This window comes from Phalacrocorax carbo, chromosome 1 (assembly GCF_963921805.1).
Source record: "Phalacrocorax carbo chromosome 1, bPhaCar2.1, whole genome shotgun sequence".
Taxonomy (NCBI): domain Eukaryota; kingdom Metazoa; phylum Chordata; class Aves; order Suliformes; family Phalacrocoracidae; genus Phalacrocorax; species Phalacrocorax carbo.
The window spans coordinates 145452396-145471689 of NC_087513.1; the positions used below are offsets into that span (position 1 = coordinate 145452396).

Below are 19294 nucleotides of genomic sequence, written 5' to 3' on the forward strand. Positions count from 1 at the left end.
AACCCAGCTGTTACTTCTAGTTAAATTTGATGACTTTAACTGCTACTGAAGGTCAATTGTGAAAGCCCTAAATGAGCTCCCACCTTGGTTTTTATGTATACCTCTGAATTTCCAGATGAGTTAGCTATTTCATGGGAATTGCTGATATTATGACTTATCAGGGAAAGCCTTTGTCTCTGGTACCAATAGGAAAAATAAAATTGCAATGCAGAAATGGCTTCTGGCTACAAACCCAATTATTATCATTAGGCAGATGAGAAATAACACTGTTCTAAGATTAAACCCTGCTGTGTACCAGTTTGCTAATTTAAGAATGCTTTTTGTAATTTCACTACCGATCAAACTTAGAGTTCTATCCAGTTATATTTTGTCATGTTATTGTAATAGATTTTATTTCCATTTCTGAAGCTCTATTCAGCTTTGGGATACATAAATGCTGGGAAAAAAGGGAGGAACAGTACTATCTCCTTAGGAAAGGATGGGCTAAAAGAGGATAAGAGCTAGTTTTAGGGAGATGTTCATTTTAATGTCAGTTCCAGCAGAGAGGAAGCAGACCTTCTGCATAATGATGAGAATCTCTAACTACAAAAAAGGCATTCTTCCACATGTTGCTTGTGGAAGGAAGTTGAAATCTTTGAGGGCAAAAAATATCTTTAGTGTTGCTTAGAAAGCTCATGGGCAACATCAAGTTGGTGCAGCTACAGTATCACAATGGGGCCACGGCAGTCATCGCTGTGCATGCTCTTGTCTGTTGGAAATTTAGGTAGTTTAAATCAGATTAAGCTCCAACATACTAATTTAAATTGTGATGCACTGCAGCAGCTTTTGCAGAGCCTAGCAGTCTAAAGTACATGCCTGGGCAGTTGCCATGGATCCTCTTAGGGCTGTTAATTTAAGCTGTCAGAACGTGCTAAATTATGGTGATCTGACTCTGTCAAAGCCCCAAGGAGAGCAAGAATTTTAAACTGTTTATTCTGGGACAGAAAATAAAGGAAAAAGATAACATTGTTCTAAATTCAAGCAGTGTGAGTTGAACTGTAGCATTAGTCAATGAGAGCAAGTGCAGCCCAGGCACTTCTCAAAAGTGGAAAATAGATTATCTTTGGTAAAATGGAGATAAAATGAAGACTAACCATCCTAGCTGGAGGAAGGGAGCTGTATGTGCCATTTCAAACAGGTGCGACAAAGTAGCTGTTGGGAGATGATGTGGACTTGGAGAAAATGGTGTTCATAAATATATATAGTGGGTACAGAAGACGCCACCTAATTATTGATATGTTTTAACTGATAGTGTGAAGTATCAGTGTTCAAGGAAGAGATTAAATATTCCTGAGGAAGTGTTAGAAGTTAAAGGAGTGAGTGAAACAATGCAATGTCTGTTTACAGTGGTGTGCCTATGTCTCTTTTTTCATTTGTTTCTTCTAATCTTAATATCAAAAAGGATACAATAGTAATATATTTGGAGAGTTCAGAGTCTCTTCAGAGAGATTGTAAAGTCCTCTTAATGGTTAAAAAAGATGACTGAGAGGACATAAAAGACGGCATGGCGAAGTTGAATGGGAAATACCAGTTTCCTCAACTGGTAGCACCCAGTCATATTCCCAGGAAGCAAGCTTAAGGACATATTTTTTCCACACAGTGTACCTTAAAATTGTAGATGTCATTGCCCAGAACTTGTAGCTCTTCATGTAAGAGAGAGCCATTCAAAGCTAATGGGCATAACAGGCATTTTGATGTGACCCACACACAAACCTCAGGAAGTCTCTAAGCTGCAAGTCTGCTGGTAGCTAGAAAAGTATTGGAGGGAAAATAGTGTTCCAGACTGTCATCCTGCGCTTTCTTCAGTGGGTGCCTGATCTGTTAAAGGATTGCATGCTGTTGTTACACAGGTACTTCCTGTAACAGGTTGAGATGTGATTTCCCCCCCCCCCCCTTAGTAAATGTCATAATTTGTTTCCACTTCCTAATTGGCCTGTAATTGGTCTGGATGAAGATCTTCAGTCTTATGTCCTGATCCTTAAAGTGACTTGCTCTATCTCTGATTGTAGTCGAAGCTGGAACTGCATGTCAAAGATGGTTACCATGTGCTTCTGTAGTAGCAGTGACAGCATCAAACCTAAGTGAAAGCTACGTTGTATGAGTTCGCTTCAATGATGGTTGCAGTTTTGGGTGCAGTATTGAACCTTGGAAGGGTCTCACTGAAAACTATCAGAAAGATCTTGCCAAGATAATAGTCTTCAATAGTAAAAGTGTATTCTTAGATCTGTTCAGTGACAAAATGTTTCCAAACATGCTTAAATTACAGGTAAGTAATTATGACTTCCAATATCTTTACCCTTGCATTGCACTTTCTACTTCTGGGGTTTGAATACTTATAGACTTGTTTGAATTATAAGTAATTACATAGTCGTGTTACTAGACTTGTGTCTTTACAGAACAACCACCGCAGACTTTTTTGACTCTATGCAGACTAACTCTGATTCATGATAAAAGCATTTTCAGAAATATTGAGTAAAATTAGGTGGAGATGGTCATATTAATATTTTCCTTATGCTAGATATTTCTCAGGCAAATATATTGATCAGCCTTCATAATTTCTTTTTGAAAATGGACTAAGTACAGGTGGTTTTCTGCTGATTAGTCGAGATAATTGTTATCCCCAAACTGGCTTTCTCTTACCAATATTTAATATTTAAACTTTTAGAATTCATTATGTACATCTTCTCAGTTTTTGGACTTCATTAAAACCAATATGAGCACTGGTAAGTTGTTTATTTTTTTAATTACCGTAGGGTTTTTTCTTTTACTAAGAATTTGAAGCAATACCTTTTGAATACCTTAGAAGCAATAACTTGTTTAAAGCTATTTATTGAGACTCGTAGTTTACCATGGAATAAATATATCTAAGCAAAAATTTTAATTACACATTCATTACTCGATTCCTTTGCATGTATGAAGCTTGCATCAGAAACTTTTTTCTTTTTTTATTGAAATAGGCTTTAATAAACTTGCTTTCTTTATATTATATACTTTATTTGTATATATGTTAGTCTGAAAAGTCACTGGGAGAGTGGGGTTGTAGTCAAGTGGTAGTCCCCACTTATATTAAGGAACCCTTACGTTTGGGAGTTGGTAGCTGAGTTTGCAGTTTTTGAGAGCACTTAACATGCTTTTTTGTCATAACAGGTTTCTTTTGGGATGTTAACTGTGCTCCTGCTAAGTCAGGTTACCTGAATGTGGTAGCAGTGAAAGGAAGTTTATCCTTAAATCCCCTCTTCTGCCTTTTCATTCCCCAACAGCAGTTTCTTTCATCCCCTTCCTCTGAGTTTACTGGGGTTTTTTGCACAGATCATATGTGGATTTATTCTCAGGAATTTAAAGGGTGTGAGTTATGAAACATGAGTTCTGCAAGGGAAGATGTGGTGGATTCCTTCAGCAGAGTCTGGCTGGTACTTTGACAAATTTCACATTGAATGTAGATGGCTGCCAGGCAGCAAGCCTTTCCTGCTTGTAAATGACTCTGCTAAGTATATTGATGAGCAAAATCTCTCATGTGACAACTGAAGCCAGTAGGAAGATTCTTTCATAGTATATTAGCGACAAAGCGCTCCAGGAGCTTTGAGCTTCTCTTAGACTAAGTTAATATGTGTTCAGTTGAAAATCTCAGTTCAAATGTGCCTTGCGCATAGAATATGTCTGACTGGTGATTTATGTATGTATGAAACAAAGTACAGCTTGAGAGGATACTTCTTAGTCACTTAAGTATTACTTCACATGCAGTTTTGCAAAAAGTGTAGTGGCCAGCTTATGTCATGATGTGTCTCTGGTACTTTCAAACTTAAATTAGTTATGTTTGTCACTTTTGCCTTCTAGCATGGAAAGTATTCCTGCCACTGCTTTAAAGAGAACTTTTTTACATTGCTAGAACTTGAGGGGTTTTTGGTAATTTTTAACTGAATAGAGATTATTTCAATGAGTATCAATTTTAAGAAGGTAACCAAACTCTGGTGTTGTGTTAAGCTTGTAATTGTTCTCACATTTCTGTCATCCACTAGAAAATTCCTCAGGATCTGAGGAATCCTCAGATTCCTCCACAGGAAACCACAGTGCTGTTCTGTTTGCAAAGCAAATCATACGATCTCTTACGCTGTGGCACAATATCATGTTTCAGCCGACAAAATGCAGATAGTCTTTATAACATCATGCCTCAGCTTTCAGCTTTTCAGTCATAGATACTGAATTTTTGATGCTCCTGCTTCAGACATGTTACACACAGCTTTCTGGGAAGTCCCTGGAAAAATGTGATGACGACTTCATCTGCTTGGCCAGTCAAACCATCATGACAGAAAACATATTAGCTTCTAAAACTTTGGGAATTCACACACATAGTTTGGGTTTATCTAGCACCATCTGTGACACAGTTGGGGTAACTCTGATTATTTAAAAAAAAAAAAATCCCAACCTCAAACAAACAAATTTAAACTGAAGTTCGTACTTCATTGCTATAGGAATACTGCTGCAGTTCTGTTAAAATTCAGTGCCTGTCTACTATCATGACTATGTTTTCCACTTTGCTTTCTTGTGAAGCATCAGTGTTGAGACATGAATGTTCAAAGGAGCAGGTAAATTCACAACCTTCAGTTGAGCACCTTAACAACATTGTCCTGGTTACAGAAGCTACTTCAAGGAACATTAGGCTTTGACTCAAAATACTGGCTTTCTGGTAATCTTTTTATCTGACTGTCTCTCAGAGCAGCACAGCGTTCCAATCTACCCAGCCAGCATTGCTCAACTGAGTGTTTCCTTCCTCTTTTTTAAATACTGCTTTTCTTTTATGTCACACTGCAGCATACTTCTCAGCCAAAAATAATTTTGAAATAGTTTTTTTAAATTGCTTTATATGTATAAATATGAGCTTTCTCTTTAATATAAGTGTGTTTCTATGATAGAAGAGAGTCTTTACACTACGACAAAGGGTTGCTGTCCCAAAAGAAATGCAGAGGCAATGCTTGCTTTCTCAGAACTCATCATGATTCATAAAACTAGCAAAATAGTAAATTGCTGGTGATAAATGCTACAAAGCCAACAATGTCATGACTGGGGGGAAAAAAACCAAAGTATTAGTGCCAGTTGCAAGTGGAGGGGTTTCAAATAGGAGAACTTCTGTCTGTCCAGCTTGAATGTATAACCTGTACTTACTGTCTTAAATGCTATTTCTCTGTTTTTGAAAAGTCTCAGTTGTATTTGGAACATGACTTAAGCTCCATTGTCCTCCTATTCAGGAAAAAAATTTTTTACACATCTGTAAGATGCATAATTTTAAGATATACATGAAAGGCGAGATGCAAAACTACACTGTTACGGGAAGCATGTGATGAGAATACCACATGGTTTTGCTGCAGAAGTATTGTGGATAAAATACAGCGAATATCAAAGAATAAATGTTACTTGGTCTGCTTAGGGGCAAAAATAGTTCACTGCAAATTATATGCAATAGAATACCAACTGGAAGGACTGCTTCATGTAGTATATAACTAAATTTTCCACATAATCTATAATATACTTCTCAATCTGCTAATCTGAATTTGCATGTTCTTGTTCTTGGGGTCTTCATGGCTTACCTCCATTTTTTTAAACTGAGCTTTATATACTGTGGAGTTGAACTCTTTCTCTTCCTGATGATACTAATTTTCAATACCAGTTAGTGCAACTCTTTCCCCACATGCTTCTTTTTGCATGAGGAGCCTCACATCCATGCTGTTCCAGCTAGATCCCTGTAAGTCAATGAGTTCTGATGAGATTCATCCAGGGGTACTTAAAGAACTGGTTTATGTCATAGTGAGACCTCTCTCAGTGATTTTTTTTTTTTTCAATGCTCTTGGGATTCTGAAGAGGTCCGTGTTGACTGGAAGCTGGCAAACATTGTCCCAGCCCTTCAAGAAGGGCAACAGGGATGACCCTAGTAACTACAGGCCCGTCAGTCTCACTTCTGTGCCTGGTAAAATTACGGAGGAGATTATTCTGGGAGTTACTGAAAAACACCTGAAAGACAACAGTCATTGGTCCCAGCCAGAATGGGTTCATGAGGGGAGAGTGCTGCCTAACAGATTTTATTTCCTTCTGTGACAAGGGTGCCCATCTAGTCGACCAAGGAAAGCCAGTTGATGTGATATTTTTGAATTTCAGTAAAGCTTTTAATACTGTCTCTCTCGGTATCCTCCTTGACAAAATGCCCAGCATACATCTGGATAAACGCATAATGCAGTTGGTGAGTAATTGGCTGGTGGGTTGGGCTCAAAGAGTCATAGTAAATGGGGTTACAGTAGGCTGGTGGCCAGTCACTAGCAGGGTTCCAGAGGGATCCATCTTGGGGCCAGTACTTTTTAATCTCTTTGTAAATGACTTGGATGCAGGATTCAAAGGGATACTAATGAAGTTTGCCGATGACACAAAATTTGGGGGAGCTGTTGACACTCTTGAGGGCAGAAAGGCTCTGCAGAGGGACCTGGACAGACAGGAGAGCTGGGTAATCACCAACCGTATGAAGTATAACAAGGGCAAGTGCAGGATTTCACACCTGGGGCACGGCGACCCTGGATGTACATACAGACTGGGGAATGCTGGAGAGCAGCTCTGCAGAGAGGGGCCTGGGGGTTCTGGTCAAGAGCAAGTTGAACATGAGCCAACTCTGTGCCCTGGCAGCCAAGAGGGCCAGCTGTGTCCTGGGGTGCATCAAGCACTGCATTGCAGCCGATTGATGGAGGTGATTGTGCTGCTCCACTCTGTGCTGGTGCGGCCTCACCTCGAGCACTGTGTGCAGTTTTGGGTGCCACAGTACATTAAGGATATAAAGCTGCTAGAGAGTGTCCAGAAGAGGGCCACGAAGTTGGTGAAGGGTTTAGAGGAGAAACTGTATGAGGAGTGGCTCAAGTCACTTGTTTTTTTCAGCCTGGAGGAGACTGAGGGGAGACCTCATCAGGTTCTACAGCTTTCTCACAAGGGGAGGAGGAAAGGCAGGTGCTGATCTCTTCTCTCTGGTGACCAATTATAGGGCCTGAGGGAATGGCAGGAAGATGTGCCAGGGGAGATTTAGGTTGGATATTAGGAAAAGGCTCTTCACCCAGAGGGTGGTGGAGCCCTGGAACAGGCTCCCCAGGGAGAATCCCTTGGACAATCACTGTCAAGAATCACTTGGACAATGCCCTCAGAGACATGGTGTGAATATGGGGTTGTCCTGTGCAGGGACAGGAGCTGGACTTGATGATCTTTGTGGGTCCCTCGCAACTTAGGACATTCTATGGTTTTATGAAATCCATTATGTTAACTATCTTAATGTCACCCATCAGGCCCTGCTGCGCTCCTTGCAACATGGCTGGCTGACCTGTTGGTTACTGGGAGAACAATGTATCTTACCGGTGGTGTCATTTTATGAGTTGATGGTGTCATTATTGCTGCCTTTATTCTCTCTGTTGTGTTCCTGTTTTCCTTTACATTTCTGTAGTAAAATTCTGGGATGTGAGCAATGTGTTGGCCTGTGCGTGGGGGTAAGGTAGGGCAGTGAAATAAAAATAAATGGTTCAGCATGTTAAGGACACCTGCTGGTAAATACAGTTTGCGCTAGCCGGATTAGAGGTGAATCTTGCCAGTAATATGGTCTTGGCAGAGGAATGTACAGGTCTGCCTGTGCCTTTACTGCTGTTGAGTTTTCTTTGCCAGGTAGGTATGTTTAATGTAATCGTGCTGCAGGTTTAACCAGTATGTTTCTGCTTTTAAGCAGCATATTTCTTACCAGCTGCAAAATATTCTTGCATAACTTGATTCACTGAAAGGATACAGGGAGGCCCCATCAATAGAAACATTCTAGGTCAGGCTTGATGGGGCTCTGAGCAACCTGATCTAGTTGAAGATGTCCCTGCTCACTGCAGGGGAATTGGACTGGATGGCCTCTAAAGGTCCCTTCCAACCTGAACCATTCAGTGATTTTTGTTGGAAGAAAGTGAAGGACCTGTAATGGCCTTTATATAGACATGAAACCTTTTCTTATGAAACATGGCAGCTTCTATTGGACCTTACCTGAATTTTCATTTTCATGGAAGCAGTGCAGCAGATCTCTTTAAAGGTCCTGAAGAAATAAGAGCAAGAGATTTCTGGGACTTCTTCATTAGGGTGAAGAAGAAAGGGGATCTACTTTACTGTAATATTAGTTTATTTTTATTTGGGTTTTTTCCCCCCAGCTCTTTGTGAGATGCAGCTGCCAAAGGCTTTTCTTGTGTCTTCCACTGTGAATTATCACATGAAGGTTCTAAAACCATATCTGTGTACTCCCTTCACAAAACTGTTCATTGTCAAACATGTAGATCAGATTGCAGTCTCTTTTCATTGTAAGATGAATTTACTTATCCCAGTAATACATCTTGTTTTCATATTGTTTTCTGTGAATTTTGTGCAACGCAATGCTAACTTATTTTAAATAAGAGCCTAGAAGAATAGAAATGGGGAAGGCTAACAGACTTAATTGGCTAACAGATCAGATCTGTGGTAAGTTTCTGGCTGTGTTAATCCCCAAATTCTAAGAAGTGCGTAGAGTGATTTAGCATTACTATTGGTTTCTGATATTTTACTGTTGTGATTTATACTTGCTTTGTTCTTAGGTTGGGAGGGTAGTTTTGATTTCATTATCTGATACTCAGTTGACTCTTCTAGTAAACAGATATACTAATGAAATACTTCCATCTGTTCACTCAATAGCTAGAGATGATTGCCATGGAAAATCCTGCAGACTTGAAGAAGCAATTGTACGTTGAATTTGAAGGAGAGCAAGGGGTAGATGAAGGAGGTGTTTCCAAAGAATTTTTTCAACTAGTTGTGGAAGAAATCTTCAATCCAGATATTGGTATGTGCTCTAACAATTTACTAACTTATCAGATTTTTCCCATTAAAGGTTGGACCAGATGATCTGTCAAGGTCCCTTCCAACCTGGGCTGTTCTGTTTATGCAGTGCCTTCCTACATCTGCTGCTGCTTCTCTCTGAAGCTCTCCAGGTTTCTTGGTGATTGTGAGAGTACTTGACCCATTGAGGCTCAGTGTTCCATCATCAGTCATCCTCCTAAGGAGGAATGATGAAAGGAATAACTGTATAGTTAGTGAAAGCTACCATTGCTTGTTTAGATACAAATCAGTAGTATAGGGTTTCTTTGCAGGGTTCCTTTGTTTGTTCTCTCACCTTTCTCCTCGCTTTGCTTTGTGATTAGCTTCTAGAATTAGTAATCAAACCAAAGAGGAAGAGCTTCTGCAGTAAAACCAGAGTAGGACTATGGTGAGTTTTTGAGTTACTTACTACCCTTCCTCCAGCTCCCAAAAATCTGATAGTCTCGGTTCTTCTAACGATTTCATCTAAGAGGGGTACAGATCCAAAGTGTGGCAGTAATGTCAAACTTTATTGTAGTTAGTTAAGAACTAAGAGTAATATGATATATTGGAGCCAAAGTTTTATATTGGTGTTTTAACAGTCACGTTTCCATCTAACTGGTTATTTCCCCTTGCTCCCTGCACCCGTTTTTTATGCTTCAGTCTTAATACATGCGAGGACATGCTGCTTTTAATATGTAGTTTGTCTGCTGCTCTGAAATTATTAAAATGTTTTAAAATGTTACAAATACTTTGTGTTAGAATAGAAATGAGACCTACCAGGTTCCTATACTAATTTCATAGTTTATGTGAAATATGATGTCTCATTGTAGTTCCTGTAATGACTTCCATTAAAGAAGCTCAACAGTTTATGGCCGTTAGTTAATTTGGGTTCATACAACTTTTTTTAAAGAAAGCTGCTGTTCTTGGTTTTTTTTCTAGCTTAGAAAATTGATGAAGAAACACAGAAATTCATTTTGGCTGGGTTAAAGTTGGAGTCCCCAGAATCAGTAACAGAATCTGAACCTTAGCACTTGCCCTTCACTGTACACAAGCCAGTTCTTTTAGAAAGTGATACAGATCCATAGACAAGTCTTACTCTGAAAACTGCTATTAACTTGGAGAGATTTGGAATCTGAATTAGCAAGATTACTTGGAATAAATTAGACTATGGCAAAATGAGGAAGTCATAATACTTTGAAATTGTATTTCTGATGCAAAATACGTTTTTGACCTGAGTTTAAACAGAAGTTGTATGGGTTGCCTATGTTGAAATACACCTATTCAGTAATTGAAGTCTGATTCAGCTAAGATCCAGCCAGTGTATATACACACACTCCCTGTGTGTGAAGATGGGTAATAGATTGAATGTGCATGCATGTTTTAAATTTTACTTCTATATTCAAAATACCAAAAAAGTATGTACACTTTTTGTATTCATATCAACTTTGGGGAAAAAAAGGGCACTTATTAGCTTTTGGCATAAATGTGTGAAAGCAGAAAATGTAGCTTGCTTTCACAGCCTCCTTTCTTTTGCACCTATTAATATGCACTGCACTACAACAGTTTACATACCATATATACCACGTTTTACTTTTCTTGATTTGTAAATTATTTGCTAGAGAAAATGAAGGGAATCCTTTAAATGGATTTTAAAATGTCTGTCCTCCGATAGGTATGTGTGGAATGATGTTCATTGCTCTAATAGTTTCTTTGCCATTACATTTCAAGTGTTTTCTTATTAAACTACCTTAAAGTTTTACTCAAAGGAGGCAATAACTCAGACAAAATATTAGATTTATGGCCAATAATCACTATGGTAAAAGGGAAGAAGGAATAACTTCATATAATATTCCTAGCAACACTATACAATTGTTTTCCCCCTTATTGCAGCTTCCAGTTTCTTCTGGTGTTTTATTATGACTTTAATGTGCTGTGTGTTTCTAGATGTGGATCTGGGTGAACTGTTAGTCCTTCATTATTAGTCATTTGCTGGAGTTGTTTTGACTGTTTAACTCTTACATCATCTTCCAGAAAGTACAAGTCATTGCTTTTATTGTGCCAGTAATCCAGAAGTTACTTCAGTCAATTCAGAAAGTGGAATGCAGGCTTCTAGATGATGTTCCTCCTATATATGCTTGTGCTGCCCATCCATTTCTGATTTCCAGTTGCTTTACCTGATGCGTTAGTCTGTTATTTGTGTGCTCCCCTAATAGCTGACCCTAGTACCTTATTGAGATAAATAATCTTCAATTTTGGGGAATAGCCAGAGTCTCTGAATGAGTTTGCAGTTCGCTTCCTTACATTGAATGAGAATTCAGGCTTTATCTGTTGGTTGAAGGTGACACCTTATTTTCAGTCTTCAGAGTCATTTTGTGGCTCTGTTCCTCTGGCTTTCTAAACTTGTACCTCCCCATAGGTTATAAACAAACATATCTTTTAAGAGCTGACAAGATAAGTCCTTGCGGCACGTGTCATTCATGTTCTTGACGACATTCATCTAACTACTGGTGTGTGGGGAAGACAGACCCTGGGCATTTTTCTGTAGATTCTGCCTGGAAATCATGAGACTTAGTTGTACAAGCAACAGGTCACTGGGAGTGTACTTGTACAGGGTGGTCTCTCTCCATCCCCTTAAGTCTGTGGGTTTTCCATTTATCTTGCTTCAGTATCCAGTCAGGTAAGCAATGGATTTTACTATGGGACTCCTTTAAATAGTTTACAGCCTGGACACAAACTCTGGTTTCATAAACAAGAGCAAATCTAGTGGCTTGCTACAGCCAAAAGGGTAATGAAGTCTTTGCCCTTCTCTAGTCTGTACAGTTCTATCTGTTCCCTCCAGCTCCTGGCATGTGCCAGTTCAGCTATTTTTTGAAGCCTTCTGTGAAGGTAGTCAGCTTGTGAACTTGGCAGGAAACTGGTCACCTGAAATAAGGAGCTGAATCAGATGGAGAGAGGGGAACAAAGCAAAACCTCTCCCTTTCAACATTTACAAGCTGTTAAAATTGCCACACCTTCTGAGAAATGGCAGTCCCATGTTATATTTTCTCCTCAAATTAGGATGTATGTGATAGCTGCAGCAACTCAGTGGACCTTATTGCGTACCTTTACACAAACAAACAAAAAGTCTTTTAGGCATCTAACTCTAAATACGTATGTGATGGTTAATCCCTGCTCCATCACCATAGCTTCCAGTTCAGTAATAAGGCTGCACCTAGTCCTGTTCTTTGCTGGAACTGGCCTGGAAAAGCCTTTGGGGAAAGGCTGTTGTTTTATAGTAAGTGGAGTTCTTCAGGACTATTTCATCCACATGGTTTTTGATTGTTTTCTTTTCTTGCACTGTTGTATTTATCAAAGTTGCATTCTATGTTGACAATGTGCTGCTGCTTCCTCGCTAATGGAAGGGGATGAAAGGTTGTGCATGTACGGCTTCAGTGGGCATTGTGTGATGTTGTGTCGCAGGTCTCCTGTATGCTTTTAGTGGTAATGTGAATAACAGTATTTTGAGCAGCTCCAATTACCTTAAGGTAAGTAGCTTCTCTTTGCCACTAAGTATAATGTTAAGTTAAACATGTTTTAGAGACATTCTAATGCAAATGGGTTTATAATGGTATGTTTTACATGTCATTTTTATTGAAATGTAACCATAATTGTTCAACATCATTTTTTTACAGGGATGTTCACATATGATGAATCTACAAAACTGTTTTGGTTTAATCCGTCCTCTTTTGAAACTGAGGGTCAGTTTACACTGATTGGCATAGTACTGGGTCTGGCTATTTACAATAACTGTATACTGGATGTACATTTTCCCATGGTTGTCTACAGGAAGCTAATGGGCAAAAAAGGAACTTTCCGTGATCTGGCAGACTCTCATCCTGTAAGTTCACTATGTTCTTTGAGTTTATTAATGCATTTTCCATGCAGTAACTTAACCTAGATTTAAAATAAACACAAGATCACTGTCGGAAGCGGAAGTGAAATAACCAGTGACTTGTGTGAAGAGTCTGTATTTGTTAAAATAAATTCATAAGCAATAAAACCACTTGCTACGTCTTGTTTGGAGGAGGCAGAATTGTCAAGGCAACAAATAGGGCTGGGTATCAATGAAGTTTTCTTTTATTTTTTTACATACTGCCTAAATTGCTTAATTTAAGCACTATTAAGCATAAACTATTATTAATAGTATTTTCCCAGAGAGATTTGGGCTGTTTATATCTATTTGTAGATTTCTACAAAATACATGAAAGTAACAGTAGACATGCAAAGGTGTGATGCTCCTGTTGGTTTCCATCTAAATCAAAAGGCAAATGAGGCATTTCATGAATATCCCTACGGCTTGGGAGCAGTGACCAGTGTCCATCTTCCCCCACCCCTCCCCAGCCAGTGGCTATGCAAGAACACTAAGCCGTGCGCACGCTTTAGTAGACAAAGCACAGAAGCAGGTGTGCAGGATGTCTTGGCCTTGCTCCATCTTCAGAGATCAGCAGTAGTTTTCCCTCATGCTAGCTAGTGTGAGTTATTGGTATGCTTCATTTCATTTCAAATGGTGGGATGTTTCCCTTTTCACAAGCAGTTATGCAAAATCTTCAGGTATTCAAAAAAGGTGAGTAAAATGATACTGTTGAAAAAGAGTTTGCCTTTTATTTTTGTTTAATCAGCAAATGAGGCATGTATAATTAAAAAAAAACGCTATCCAGTCTGCTTTGGATGGCTACATATAACAGCATGCCAGCTGTGACCAGTTTCTCTATAAAATAATGTTGAGAAATACACAGTGCTCCCAGTTTCCTGTACCTTTTATTACATATTTACAATTTTTTATGACAGAAAAAATGGGTTTATTCCTGTGGAACAAGGCAGGGCATTTCCTATTTTTTCTCCCCTACTCTTATGTTTCTCCTCTGACACCTACACTGACTTGAAATAATCCTTTTTAAATTCCTTGTATTCTAATATGACTTAAACACTTACCTGAGAGTTTCTCAAACCAAAAATGAAATTCAGAGTAGTCAGTCAGTATAGCTTTTTCTGATGCTATATAGATGCTATATGTTAGGTTCTTTACCTACATGCAGGATAGGGTGTTCACAAGCTCTCACCACCAACGGTTCCAAGTCCAGTCACTTTCAATGCAAGATATTTTTAAAGGTGCTGTGGAAGAATCAAAATGATACAGATTGTGAGAGGGTGAGGCTTACATGTAAACTTTCAATAACTAAAACATTGGGGGAAGACTTATTACTTCTACTTCACTAGAAAAATATAGTTGCGCTCAGTTGTTGCTTTTACCTTCACTTTGCATCCTTGAGTCTTACACCTCTGTCTCAGCCAAAGAATTGTGTCTTTTCTGCATAGCCTTTGGTTTCCAGGAGAGCCTTGGCCTTTTCCTAATAATGCACAGCAGGGAAGAAGGCTGGTTGCTCCTTTGAATGGAGCAACCTCTTACAGGTAATTTCAGATGAGCAAATTCTGACCTAAGTCGTGATTATTTTTTTTATTTAACTTTTTTTTGGGTGCATAAATTTTTTTTTTTACTTTAATGACTGCCCCACCTGTGTTGCTTCAAGATTGCTTCCTGGCTTGTTTGGGTTTTAAATGAAGACATAGGAGATAAAAGCCTACTGCCTGAATTTTGTCTGATATAAAATACAGCATTTTCTTTGATTTTCTTTGATTTTAACACATACATGTTCAACTGACTAGTGTAACATGTTCTAGTGTAACATGTTCTGGATGCCAAAAATAAATTCACATTCAAAAGAGTTAAAAGAAGAAAAGGTAATCAGTGGCTCTTAAGCTACAGGTCTGACCATTGCATTTAGGAAGATTCCTGGGTACTGGTAGACTCTTCCAAGGGACTTATCGCTCATTGCCGTGTTTCTTCTTTATCTTTCCTTAACATCTGATACTGGTTGTTTTTATGAACACTGAGTTTAAGATACCATTGTTCGGACTTACGGGAGATCTTAGCTGATATGTGTCATGGAATATAACAACACTTTTTGAGGCAGATGATTTAATGTCTTCTGGTATTACTCAGTGAAATCTGTTGAAACTAATTTATGACAGACATGTATTTCTTATCCTGTTAGGTTCTTTTCCAGAGTTTGAGAGACTTACTAGAGTATGAAGGAAGCGTGGAAGATGATATGATGATAACGTTTCAAATATCTCATACGGATCTCTTCGGCAATCCAATGATGCATGATTTAAAGGAAAATGGTGATAAAATTCCTATTACAAATGAAAATAGAAAGGTACGCTCAGTTTTAAGTAATCCATAATTTTTAGATACTCTCTGCAGAACTATGTAGGACTCTATAAAGGTTTGGTCTCACAATTTAAGTTTAAAAGCCTTTTTAGAATTGCCTAGCACAGTGTAGTTGTAAGCAGAAAAGGCTTCTCTCTTGAAGAAAGCATTGATACATGCATACTTAGCTTCTGGGTGTGGTGTCTGACCTGTTGGAGAAATACTTGAGACTTGCTCTTTATTATTGCCGTGTAGAAGCTGAGCCCAGATAATCCTCATAGAATTATGGATTTAAATGTATTTTGGGGTCCTATGTTTTTGGGAAATACTACAAGTGGCATGTGTCAAAGCACTAAGATTTTTTGGGGGAATTGTTTCCTTACAGGAATTTGTCAATCTGTACGCTGACTATATACTCAATAAATCAGTAGAAAAGCAGTTCAAGGCCTTTCGGAGAGGATTCCACATGGTGACCAATGAATCTCCTTTGAAATATTTATTTAGACCAGAGGAAATTGAATTACTTATTTGTGGAAGTAGGGTAAGAATTCTGAATTTACACCAGAAAAAGTGGAGCTTTTTTGATTCCAAGTACATAAGTAGCAGTCATTTTAAAAAATGTCATCTTCTTACAGAATTTAGATTTTCAAGCACTAGAAGAAACTACAGAATATGATGGTGGCTATACAAGAGACTCTCTTATTATTAGGTAATTTTTTCTAATTTCTGAAAGGTTAAAAGTATTTTAGGTGCCTGTTTCTTCATAATGAATTTAATGTTGTAAGATTTAGTATTTTTGTAGTACTGGAGATGCAAGTGTCCTCTGCATAATTTCACTTTACTCAAGTACTGTCAATAGAGAAGAGCTGATAGTATCAGCATTGTCTTTAGCTTCCACTGATCTTTGGTAAAGCTTAAAAGGATTTCTCCCCTGTTTTTTCTCTCTCTCATACCATAAGTTAAATAATCCCCAGTATAAACAGGGCTGTTTCAATAAATTACCACTGCTCTGTTGTTTAAAAAAAAAAAAAGACCCAAACAAAAAAACAGCAGCCCACAAACACTGAATTTTACTAGGTCACATGTGCAGAACTTTCTGTGCTAATTAGTAATCAAGTAAATTCAATGTTTTTAAGAGGGAAAATGTTCTTAATGTTTTTACCTTCTTGTCCCCTTTGACTAGAGAACTTTGAAGACAAGGGTCAGAGAAGCATGCATCTTCAGTCCTCTAGACTTTGCCAGCTACTTAACTAGTTCCTGCTAGGGTAGAAAACCTTTTACAGCAGCTGCATTTGTTTACTGTGGTGCTTAAGAAGGTGGTAGAAATGGACAGTGTAGTGGAACCAGTATAATTCCGTGGGAAATAGGAATAATAAAATAAAGGAAGAATATCTGCAGATCACTTAATGGCTGAGTTAACATTTAAAAACAGTTAAACCGCAGTGTTTCGGTAGTACTTCTGATTTTTACTTCTGATTCTCAGCGATCATTAAATATATTACTGTTAGTTTTGTTTTCATGAATGCAACTTGTAAACTGATGTTGAGGTTGATTAGACTTTCTAAACCTTCAGTGTTCAATTACTTTTGAATGTCTCATTTACACCAAAGCAAGCTTTCGGTTTACTTTTCCGCTTCTTCCTTGACAGGGAATTCTGGGAAATAGTCCATTCATTTACAGATGAACAGAAAAGACTATTCTTACAGTTTACAACAGGCACAGACAGAGCCCCTGTGGGAGGACTCGGAAAGTTAAAGATGATCATAGCCAAAAATGGCCCAGATACAGAGAGGTAAAAAAAAAAACCCCTACACTTACTTTCCTTGTCTATAAATGGCAGCAAGTTCTGTGCTTTTAATTTGTTAACTTGGTTAAATCTGGAAGATGAATCGTTCGGCAAAGTAGGTTCTCTTTAAATTCATTATTTTGGATTTGTGCAATTGCGCTTTATTTCTTTGGGTGTACTGCATGCTCCCAGATCTGAATTCTTCTTCTTTGTTCTCCCCACAGGTTACCTACATCTCACACATGCTTTAATGTACTTTTGCTTCCGGAGTACTCAAGCAAAGAAAAGCTTAAAGAAAGATTATTGAAGGCCATCACGTATGCCAAAGGATTTGGCATGCTGTAATAAATATAACAAAAGGGATTAAACAAAATGATGGTGGTGATGTCCCTGTCCAAAAAGGCCATAAGATAGTGAGCTACCGTAGTCACCTGTGTTTGTGCCTCCCTTCTTTACTGGGGACATTGGGCTGGAACAGCAGATTTCAGCTGCTTATATGAACAAAATCTTTATTTTTTTCTTTTAGCGTGAAAGTGTTACATATTCTTTCACTTGTATGTACAGAGAGGTTTTCCTGAATATTTATTTTAAGGGTTAAATCACTTTTGCTTGTGTTTATTACTGCTTGAAGTTGAGCCTTTTTGAGTATTTACAAGAAAACAAACTGTACTCTCCCAAGGAAAATATTGCCATCATTTGTAGCCCATGTAACCTTCAAGTATGTGCTATATTTTTGTCCCTGTATCTAATCAAATCAAGAACTGTACTTTTTGAAGAGTTTGCTTTTGAAACTTGAAGTCTTGGAAAACAGTGTGATGCAATTACTGCTGTTCTAGCCCCCAAAGAGTTTCTGTGCAAAATCTTAAGAATCAATAAAGATGGAAGGGAGAACTCGGAATGTTAAATTGCAGCCTTGAGAACTTTACTTTAGTCACAGCACAATTAAAATTCATTTCACTGTATGTTGTCTTCACATGTCTTGTAATGAATTGTGTTTTTAATTAGGAAACATTTCTTAGCGTATGAAAGGGTAGAAATTTTAGTTACTTTTTTAAAAAAGAAGTTTACTGGGGAAAGTGCATTTTCAACTGAACAGCTTTAGAGTAGGGAGTGAAGTGTTTGGAAAAAAGATAGGAAGTTTTTGCTATATTATAAACAAAGCATGTGGAAGTGCACTTAAAATGAAGTTTTATTCTTAATTGCCTATTATGTTGACATTTTAAATAGACAATCCAAAGTCTTCCCTACGTGTTATGTCATCGCCATTTATTTAATGAACCGTTGTTCCTACTTATCAAGGCACATGATCAGTGTTGCAACATAATCTAAAGGGACGGCTGCTGTATTTTAATCTCATCTAACAATACGCAAAATTGAACAATATTAAACGTAAGGCCTACTTCATGTTGTACACTTCCAACCATTAGATAAACTGTTAGAAAGTAAGTACTAAGGTTATGTTCATCTACTACATAAAGTATTCAGTAGGTTTTTAATTTAACGCTACAGATCATATCAGAAATAAATCCTTTACCTTTCGTAGTCTGTGTTTAATGTTAATTTCTCCCGTTGCAATGTATGATAAAGGGAGTGTGCGTTTTTAGGCGAGGATGTAACTGGCATATCTCTCTTATAATACAAGCTGCAGCGGATGTGCAGAGCTGAGCTTGTGCCTTGACAATTGCTATGACTGACTACTACCGATGAGATCCATGACTGTGTGGAATTGGCATTAAAAGGCATAGTTTTGAAATCGTGGGAGAAAGAAAAGATGTCTTTCAGGACTATTTTAATAAATTCTTTCTAGTAATAGAAACAGACAACTGTTATGTAACTATGATGCTGAATAAAACAGTGACCTTTTTTCACCACGGTTCAGTCAAAAAGAAAGCAAGTGACTTCCTTACTTTGATGAATTGGATATTAAATTATTCGATTAGAAAATGTTGTAGCACAGCGTAATTTGAGGGTTACAGGTATGTAAAAATCTCTAGGAGCGAACTGTGGTGATGTTCCCCTCAAATCCCAGCAGATGCAAGGTGGCCTGGGCGCGGGGGCTGAAACTTGCAGGGGAGGGAGAGGTGCTGGCTGCCTTCCGGTCTTTGATCTTGAGGTGGCACTTGGGATGAGCCCGCTCGAACGTTCGCCTCATTGCGTGTCCTTGAAGAGGGAAACACAGGACACCCTACCCCTCAGTAGGGCGGCCGACGACAGCGCTTGCCCGTTCCTTCAGGTTTGAGGCATCTTTTACTGTAGGTGGTGAGAACAAGAGTTGCCGAGTGCCTTGCGGTGTTTCGTTACAAGTACGAACCACGTCGTGATACCGCAGTGTGGTGCGTACTACGTCA

General features: G+C 38.4%; 1 protein-coding gene across 7 annotated transcripts in view; it reads left to right on the forward strand.

The window, feature by feature from the left end:
- The window catches only part of UBE3A (ubiquitin protein ligase E3A), a 54875-nt gene extending 36387 nt beyond the window's left edge, over window positions 1-18488 (forward strand). For all 7 annotated transcript variants that reach the window (XM_064438431.1, XM_064438449.1, XM_064438422.1 and 4 more), the window contains 7 exons: window positions 8749-8893; window positions 12582-12787; window positions 15003-15167; window positions 15546-15701; window positions 15796-15869; window positions 16809-16952; window positions 17171-18488. In XM_064438431.1, coding sequence (XP_064294501.1) covers window positions 8749-8893; window positions 12582-12787; window positions 15003-15167; window positions 15546-15701; window positions 15796-15869; window positions 16809-16952; window positions 17171-17291 — 1011 coding nt within the window. In that variant the 3' untranslated portion in view covers window positions 17292-18488. The remainder of the gene's footprint in view (window positions 1-8748; window positions 8894-12581; window positions 12788-15002; window positions 15168-15545; window positions 15702-15795; window positions 15870-16808; window positions 16953-17170) is intronic.
- The last annotated feature ends 806 nt before the right edge of the window (window positions 18489-19294 follow it).